The 9656-nt window shown below is 51.2% G+C and overlaps 1 protein-coding gene and 1 pseudogene across 1 annotated transcript in view; both read right to left on the bottom strand.

Moving 5' to 3' along the window:
- Positions 1–3628: 3628 nt before the first annotated feature.
- Positions 3629–9656, bottom strand: part of RNF32 (ring finger protein 32) — a 24397-nt gene continuing 18369 nt past the window's right edge. Inside the window, exons 7-8 of the mRNA XM_006767786.2 lie at positions 4447–4614; positions 3629–3844 (exon numbers count right to left, since the gene is read on the bottom strand). Coding sequence (XP_006767849.1) covers positions 3629–3844; positions 4447–4614 — 384 coding nt within the window. The remainder of the gene's footprint in view (positions 3845–4446; positions 4615–9656) is intronic.
- The window catches only part of LOC102751527, a 9359-nt pseudogene continuing 7549 nt past the window's right edge, over positions 7847–9656 (bottom strand).

The raw sequence follows: 9656 nt of genomic DNA, 5'->3' as shown, positions 1-9656 counted from the left end.
GAGGCCCGTTTCCTACAGAAGGAGGTGGTTTGGGGAAGTTCTCTTTGGCTCCCGCTTTAATGCACAGGCCCAGATCTGGGGACCTGCAGCCCCAGGACGGGTGGCGGAGGCCTGGGTTTCCCGTTTCCTGGTTCTCTCCCCCTGTGCAAAGCGGCTGTGCAGAACCTGGGCTGTGAGGAGGACCAGGAAGAGTGGCCACAGCCACCGCACTCAATTCCAAGGGCAGAAGTGGGACGCGGGAGACTTGCATGTTGACAGCATTTTACACGGACCCCCGCCCTGCGTGGCTGACGCGTCTGAGTGCAGGCACTCGATAAAGGTCAGCTGTTATTTGAAAATATTTAAATATTTTAATTGCTCGGCCTTTCTGAGACAATGTCGTAATTAGCTGTAGCAGCTCCTATAAAGGACGGTAGCCTTTTTAACGTTTAGCAGTGGGCTGCATAGAAACAGCGGACAACATTTAAAAGTCCTTAAAAGTCGTGCAGCGCTGGACTTCGGTGCTTCAGAACATTGCTTTATAAAACCCTGTGACGTGGATATGAAATATTTGCCGGGTGTGTCTTTAATACTTTTCCTGGTTATTTTTTAACTTTATTTTTAAAGTTTATTTTTATTGTTGACTGTTACAGGAGTTCCCATTCCTGCCCTTTGTTTTTGGCTGTTAGGAAATTTAAAAATTTGAAGTCGTCAAAATCTGAAATTTCCCATGAGTACTGAAAGAGCCCTCCCTCCCTACGGTTTGAAAGAATCCTGTTGGTTTTCTTCCTCACCAGTTAATGGAGACTAATACACAGCCATAAGGTCGCTCCGCTCTCCAGCGCAAGCCGGTGCTCAGGGCCCTGCTCTGCCACGGGTCTGTCTGCCCGCACCAGCCGGCTGTCAGAAGGCCCACACACTGAGTCCCACGTTTTGGGATCACAGCCCTGACCATCGCCTCCCTCACCGTCAGTCAACTGGTGGCCACCGCTGCAGCAGAGCCAGCACCAGAAGCCCGAGGACGTGGGCAGGAGGTCCTGGAGCTGGGGCTCCCCTCGGAGCTGGCGGCCCGTCCCTGGAACTCTGCGGAGGAGGCTGCTGGCCCCACCGCGGGGCGCACCCCGTGCACCCCGGCTTCTCGGGGAGAAGCAAGCCTGCTGCCTCCGGGGGCGGCGCCGCCCCTCACTGGAGCCGCTCCATCAGAGAAGCGGGGACAGGCCGCGCCCCTGAGGCCCGCGCGGCTCAGCCTGGACAGCACAGGGGCCCCCACGGAAGTGGCAGTCACCTGCCCCGTGAGGGACACGGCAGCCTCTCCCTGAATCTGCACCTTCGTGTGGCACCAACAGGAACCCCATTTTGCTTATGTCCCCCAGTGGCCGTTTTGTGGGAAGTCATGTCTGAGCTGAGTATGAAGCTGTCTGGGAGGTGGCGCACCTTCAGGCCGGAGCACCTTTGGGCGAACCTATGGTGGGGCCTCGGCCTGGGTGCCCAGCAGCGGCGGGAGCAGGTGCCGGGACGTGAGCCTCGGCAGGTTGAGGGGCGGCTCTACCCACACGCTGTCCTCTGGGACCCCCAATACTACTCGTCACGAGGGAGTGACACTTGCCTTGCTGTCACTCGGGTCGCAGGTGCCAGAAACCCAAGTCCAGACGTTCAGGGTCCTCAAGTCGGGAGCTGAGTCATGTGCAGTGCGCCCCGGGGGCCCCCCCAGACCAGCCAGCCCCACCTGATGGTGGGGAACACGTGCTTGTTGTGACAACACCATGACAGCAAAATCGATTCCCCTCAGCACATGAAACAAAACTGGAATTTACTATTAAAAGGTAACATGATAGGCAACCACCTGAACTGCAAACAGGCTACTTCAGTGATGGCGAACCTATGACACGCATGTCAGAGGTGACACGCAAACTCATTTTGGTTGATTTTTCTTTGTTAAATGGCATTTAAATATATAAACTAAATATCAAAAATATAAATCTTTGTTTTACTATGGTTGCAAATATCAAAAAATTTCTGTATGTGACACGGCACCAGAGTTAAGTTAGGGTTTTTCAAAATGCTGACACGCCGAGCTCAAAAGGTTCGCCATCACTGGGCTACTTTTAAATCGCTCAAGAGACCGGTGGCTGGCGATGGGTTTAAACCAGCGGTTCTCTACCTGTGCGTCGTAAACAATGGAAATACATCCATTTCCAAATATCTGCATATCAGATATTTACATGACGATTCATAACAGTAGCAAAATTACAGTTATGAAGTAGCAACGAAAATAATTTTATGGTTGGGGGTCACCACAACATGAGGAACTGTATTAAAGGGTTGCGGCATTAGGAAGGTTGAAACTGTCACAGAACCGCGCTCCTAAACTCCGCGAGCCCAGGAACAGAGCCCCGGTGCCTCATGGCGTGATGCAGGCATCGCTGGCCTCCCTCTAGATCCCAGGTTTGGGGCAGTGGACTTGCCTGCTCTGGCCACGGCGACCTGGCTCTGCCCACCGGTCAGGGCCTTCGAAGGGGATGGCGGGGCCAGTGCCCACTCCCCCTGGCTCTCTGTTGGTCACACCGTGCGGTCCGTCTCCCACTGGGTGACGCTCCGTTGGAACGGTGCTCGAGCTCTGATTCCCAAGTGGTAGGAATCGTCCAGAGAAGTGAAGCGCACGCTAGCGTTTTAAGAGGATGAGACGAGTCATGAGGAGGCCGTGCATCCCAGCACTCGGTCCCATTTGGCGCCCTTGACAGGTGCACCCTTGTCACCCTGTGTGCCCACCGCGGGCTCGCTGGCTCCCCGCCTGCCCTGGGCTGTGGCTGCAGTGATGTGGTCCCAATGCCCACGCACGGTCCATGGGCATCGCTGTCTGCTCTTCCCCCGTGGTAGAACCCTTGTGGGGGACTCGGGGGACGGGGGAGAGCCACGAGCTGGACGGAGCCGTGAGCGGAGCGGCCGAGGGCTGAGAGGGGCTGGTCTGCTGCAGAGTCGCTCCTGGCAGGGGTCCCAGGGGCAGGACGCTGAGGTAGAGCAGCTCCTGGGGTTCCTCAGGGCTGAGCTGAAACGGGATGTGTGGCCCTAAGTCGTGAACATGGGATTGACCATCTTCCGATGCCGACCTCCACCGAGTATTTTACCTTTTACACATTCAAGGGCTGAAGCACAAGGGGGATTTCTTACAGAGCAGGGAAGCACCCAGGGAGCCAGCAGAGGATGATGGCGGGGCCTCCAGACCCTTGTTGGTCAGACACCAGCCACGGCAGCACCACGCTGCATGGGTGCCCAGCAGAGCCCCGTGGAGGTGGGCCAGGTAGACCGACCTCCGGAGAGGAAGGGGCACTTTCTGTTCTGAGCAACCCCGGCCAGGCCACTCAGCACAAGTCAGCAGTTACAGAACCTCAGGAACTCAAGTCAGATCCGTCCCTCTCCTGTTTCAACGGATTAAACTCATGAGTCTGGAATGTTCTTTTTACAGAGTGAAGACGGACACTGGATTAGTTGTCAGCTTTTTAAATATAGTTATGTTTCTTATGCACAACTGTGAGGGTCCTTCCCTGGAGAACAAATTGCACTGCAGCACTTAACCCCAAACCCCCACAGTTTGTCAGAATTAAGGTAGACTTTGCCTCAGAGTGGCACAACTTTTCCCTGACCATGACATTCAACTTTGAAGAATTTTCTTCTGGTAGCAGGCGCGGCAGAGGGGGCAGGCGTGGAAGGGCGAGCTGTCGCCCCAGGAGAACTGCTCCAGGGCAAGCAGGCACACATGGTGAAACACGTGGGAGCAGGACAGCAGCACGGCCTCCCGGGGGCGCCGGCCGCTCCCCGCCAGCGGCGCCAGGCAGATGGAGCACTCGGAGGCCCCCCGCTGCAGGGCCTACAACACAGAGGGAGAGCCTCTCAGGGTCTCGGTTCATCCAGATCAGGAGAGACCGAGGTCCTGAGAGACAGGGATCTGCTCAAATGAATGGGTCTCGTCCTGTGTTAAAATAACACTAAACACATGTTCATTCTATACACATCCTGTTACTCCTGTGAAAATGAAAGGGGGTTGGACCCGTCTGTGGTAAGACATTTAGGAACAAAATCCTTTATAAAATACTGAACATCGACAATACAGAATTACTTTTAATTAAGCAATAGAATGGTCTTTTTCAGAAAACAGCTCTATGTAGCTGTTAAACATCATTATAAATGTTCTTATTTTTATGACATTCAGGTAAGTTTTTCCGCTGTTGGATTCTCAGTGGCCCTTCCTCCCATGGTCCCTGCAGACCCAGGGGGAGCACATGGAGCGCCCGGGCAGTCTGTTCCCTTTGGTGTTTCCACTGTTCACAAGTTGGCATCATCAAAGCAGAACTTCAGAGGAAGGGCCTCGCAGTCACCCAGAGCCGGGGTGTGTGTGTGTGTGTGTGTGTGTGTGTGTGTGTGTGTGTAAGGCCTCCCTCTAAGGTCGCCACTTCCCCATGGAGGGCCTACCTGTGCCTGGATCTCCTGCCAGTCGTCGTCCGTGAGCCTGCGGCCACACTGCCCGTCCAGCTGCTGCAGGACGCTGCGGTTGATGGCCAGACAGTGGTCGATTTCAGCGAAGAGCTCATCTATGTCCGTGTGGTAGGAGCAGAGCATGCGCCGGCTGATCTCTGTGAACTGGAAACGGAGCGTCAGCGGCTGAGCGGGACTCGGTGTGGTGGCAGGGGGGCAGCCACCCTTGTCACCAGCTCCCCTCAGGCCTCTGCCTGTCCGTCTGTCTAATAACTCCTTGTCCAGGTAATTTAGGCCGAGAGGTTACCATAAAGATCCCCTGGCTGTTAGCCTTGATGGTTGTCAGCAAGGAATACACAGAAATCAAAAGTTGACAGGAGAACGCTGCTGGGCTTTTACAAAATTAGTCACCTATCACCTGTGGCACCACTTATTGTGCCTTAGGGAGGACGGTCACAGCACAGGCCAGGATTTCCTGCTGCGACCATCGGCAGCGGAGCCAGTGCTGGTTCTTGGTGTCTGCTGGTCATCTTCCCTCTGCGGTCACTGGTTATGAATGATCATTTTCGTGTGGCCATAGAAAAGGAAATCAAGCCCTAGCTGGTTTGGCTCAGTGGATAGAGCATCGGCCTGCGGACTGAAGGGTCCCAGGTTCGATTCCAGTCAAGGGCACATCCCCAGGTTGTGGGCTCAATCCCCAGTGTGGAGTGTGCAGGAGGCAGCCGATCAATGATTCTCATCATTGATGTTTCTGTCTCTCTCTCTCTCTCCCTCTCCCTTCCTCTTTGAAATCAATAAAAATATATTTTAAAGAAAGAAAAGGAGCCGAACCGGTTTGGCTCAGTGGATAGAGCGTCGGCCTGCGGACTCAAGGGTCCCAGGTTCGATTCCGGTCAGGGGCATGTACCTTGGTTGCGGGCACATCCCCACTAGGGGGAGTGCAGGAGGCAGCTGATCGATGTTTCTCTCTCATCGATGTTTCTAACTCTCTGTCCCTCTCCCTTCTTCTCTGTAAAAAATCAATAAAATATATAAAAAAAAAGAAAAGAAAGAAAAGGAAATAAAAAGACAGATGATCACCTTCTGTTAAACTAACCATTCCGTTTGCTTTCTCACCAAACTCTGAAAGCACAGTCTGAAACCCACTGTGTAAGGACCTACAGGGTTCTTACCAGCCGGTGCGATCCGTTCACAGCACAGCGTGGGCAGCATTTTACATTTCATCGCAAACACTGAAGCAGTGTGTTTGATGGTAGTGTGCAGAAGTGCAGTCTCTATTCCTCCCCACGCCCAGTTCTTTCTTTAAGGTACTACCGTTTCCACACAAAAAGATTTAGAGAAGCTTGGCCACCTTGTGACCAAGTATTTAACTGGACATTATTGGCTGGCTATGGCACAGCATGCTATCTCCTCCTGCTGGCAGGAACCGGAATTGCAAGCATGAAGCAAACGGATTGCAGGCCTGGCTACAATGTGCATTTGCTGCTGTGTGATTAGTAAAGCGCACTGTTTCTGGATAGTGTGGGTAACGGACTCAGGGGTGACTGCCCTCGGTAGGCTCCGTTGTGTGCCGTACCTGGGTAACAGTTGCCAATGCAAAGTACCATAACCTGGCAGCCTTCAGTGTCCTTGGGACTCTGTTTGGCCATGCACCCCAATCACTATGTGATTCTCCCTGATCTCTGTGATTTTAAAAATATATATTTTTATTGATTTGAGAGAGAGAGAGAGAGATAGAAACATCAATGATGAAAGAGAGTCATTGGCCTCCTGCACACCCTCCCAGCCCCACTGGGGATTGAGCTTGAAACCCGGGAATGTGCCCTGACCAGTGACTCCTGGTTCATAGTTCGACACCCAACCACTGAGCCATGCTAGCTGGGCTCTGTGAATTTTTGTTGTTGTTGTTAATCCTCACCTGAGGATATTTTTCCATTGATTTTTAGAGAGAGTGCAAGGGAGAAAGGGAGAGGGAGAGAGAGAAACATTGACTTGAGAGAGACACACTGACTGGTTGCCTCCTGCACAAGCCCTGACGGGGGTGGGGTCGGGGGAAGAAAGAGAGCAAACCTGCAGCCCAGGTACATGCCCTTGACTGGGAATCAAACCCAGGTCCCTTTGGTCCTTGGGCGGATGCTTCAAACACTGAGCAACACCATCCAGGGCTCTGAATTCTTAAAAATTGATTCTTTGGGCGGGGGGGTGGGGGGGCGGAGAGGAGAAACATCGACTTGTTCTTCCACTTATTTATCCATCCATTGGTTCATTCTTGTCTGTGCCCTGACTGGGGATCGAACCTGCAATCTTGTGTTTTGGGATAATGCTCTAGCTGTGCTCCCTGGCCTGGGCATCTCGGAATTTTAATGTCCAGAATTAGGAACCATCCATCCTTTTGTAGATACCATCAACTCCTTCCATCCAGATGCCATCAACTCCTTTTTCAAAAGGTGAAGTCCTATAGTTATTGGTTTATTAGGAATTTAATGTCTTCAACTTTAGTAGCGAAGCACAGTGATTGCTTTTGTTAGTGTTTTGGTTACAGGTGTACGTGTTGCAGGTGGTTTGCCCATTTTCCCATGAGTCCTGCAGGGTTTTTCAGGAGGCGATGATGAGGTGATGAAGGCGGAGGAGGAGCAGGTGGCTGCGGAGGAGGAGCAGGGTCATGGCTTCAGTTCAGCTGTGCCGGCCTGGAGTCTCGGGGGCAGAGGATGGCCTCGCTGCAGAGCATGTCTTATGAAGAAAGATTGGGAAGAGCAGGGGCACAAGGGGGAGGGGGGAGAGGCGCAGGGTGCTATGGGAAGGCCAATGGACTTTGATATTCAGCAGAGCTGAAAATCAGCATCATATTGCCCTGCTGTGGGCTCAATGGCTGAAGGCAATCCCCTAACCTGATAACCCTTTTACTGTTTACCAACCTTTACCTTTGACATGCCTGTATGCATTCCTAAAGGGCAAATGTATATTCAAGTGAATAAAAGCAGACAGGACTGAGTTTTCAGCGAGCTTCTGCACCAGAGGGAAGTTTCCGCCTGGCCCCCATGCCTTCTAAATTCATATTTCTTGTCTAGTGTTTTCATTTGTGCATGGCCCCTTCTTCAGATCCTGAACCCTGGCCGTAAATGGATATGGCACAGGGTTTGGGGGTGGGGAGGGGAGGGGAGGGTAGGACTGTATTTGATTTCTTTATTTTCCTCTCCCAGTCACCTCAAAGTGGTGTATGATATACTGAGGGAAAAAACTTCTTAGTGTAATTGTTTTAAGAACTTTCTAAAATTTAAGACTTGGGAACTACTCTAGGTTGGCACTGCCCAACAGAAATGTACCCTGAGCCACATCTGAAATCTTAAAACTTCTAGGAGCTGGATTTTAAAAAGTTGAAATTATTTTTTTTTGATAGTTTAAAGGGGGCTCATTTATTATCACTGTTCCAAATGTACAAAAAAAAGTTTAGAAAATAACCCCCAACTCAATTCCCTCCACCCCCAGCAACACAAATAATTTTTCCCAAAGGCACAAACATAAACTGGTCTCCTGGTATTTCCACGAATAGTGCAGCTAAGAAACAGTTTAGAGAAAATTTAACAGGATTTAGATAATACCCATCTATCCTCTCAGCCCTGAGAGGTAATAATCCCATATGGGTACCAGTCCTTCCCTAACGGTTTTCCCAGCTCTGGTGGAGGAGTTCTTTACAAAGTGGTATGTTTGGCTGCTGCTTTAGAGATCCTCCTGTGTCGCCTTCTTGGTTTTTCTTCTTGGATTATAGGGGGGTTTGTAGCCTCTCGGTGTAGATAGCTAATAAAATTACTTAATTCATGGCCACCTTCATATTTCTTTGGACCTAGCTTCTTGTTGGCTGGAGAGAAGTAGATGGTAGGAAAACCTCTGACTTCATATGGAGAAGGCACATCATTGGCTGTGGCATCCATCTTGGCTATAATAACATTTGGGTCTTTTCTGAGCTTCTCTCCCAGTTCTTTACACTCAAGTTCCAGATTCATACAGTGGCCACATCAAGGAGCATAGAATTCAATCAGCACATCTTTATTTACATCATTCACTATTTCATCAAAATTCTCTGCTAACACTACCTTTACGGGCCCATCATTGCTCTCTGTGATTGGCTCAGATTTTAGGTATCTCTTCAGGTTGCCATCAAAGTAATCGTGCAGGAATCTCTCAAGAGCCTTGCCATCACGCAAGAATTCCTCCTGCATGACCAACTTCTCTCCTTTTGCAGTTCTGATAGCAACAACAGGAGTCCCTCTGGCAGTGCTTTCCAAACCCAAATCGGAAAGATCATGGCGAAAGGTTTTGCAGCTCGCTACAAAGTGAAGTTAGTGTCCAGCATCCGGGAATTTCTTTGCTGCCATCCTCACCCTGTTTCTCCAGTCGCTGGACCATTAGCATTCTTTTCGTAGTCCACGTCATAGTACGCCACAAGTAAGTCCTTGCCCTGTATCAAGTCTTTATTTACCTTCTGTCATGTGAGGGCAGATACCAAAAATGTTTTCCTGGATGATTTTTTAAAATCTTGCCACTGGTCATTTTCATTACTTTATATGCTGAAATTTTGTCTTCAAACTTGTTCATCAGATGTGAAGGAGGAAACAAGGTGATACCTTCTCCATCATCATCATCATACTTGTTCACCAGAGACTCAATATTGGTGTGTGCAAATCGGTAGTTACCCCTCACGTTGCTGGCTGCTTTTAGAAATTCAGAGTGAGCTTCGCTGAATAAATCCTTGAAAAAACCCACCACAGAAGCATCTTTATCACCATGAACTTGTCACATTCTTCCTCAGGCCTGAGAGGAACTGCAGCTGGTCGGCTTACTTCTTCAGGGGGCTGCCGGTCCCACCAGCAGGCCCGGGCCATCATAAGCACCTGAAGAATCACCATCTCCAAAAACCTTCGGGCTTGGCTATCCGCTGACTCCGTACTTGTTACAGGTGTTTGTGTTGGCAGCACAATCAAACTTTGCTAATGGGACTATTCCTTTTAATTGAGTAGCTGCAGCTTCATGCTCGGGGCAAGCCTCTTGCAGTGTCCACACCGGTGAGGGCGGCCCAGGCGAGGTGGGTGCGAGTGGTCACATTCCCGCCTCCGCTCGGGTCCGCGGTCCCCATCCCAGCATGCCCGCACCGGTTCCCCTGAGCAGGTCCCTGGACACAGAGGTGCCGGGACGCGAGGCGCGGGGCCCCT

The sequence above is a fragment of the Myotis davidii genome, unplaced genomic scaffold, assembly GCF_000327345.1.
Source record: "Myotis davidii unplaced genomic scaffold, ASM32734v1 scaffold823, whole genome shotgun sequence".
Lineage (NCBI taxonomy): Eukaryota > Metazoa > Chordata > Mammalia > Chiroptera > Vespertilionidae > Myotis > Myotis davidii.
This window is presented reverse-complemented; position numbering and strand designations above follow the sequence as displayed.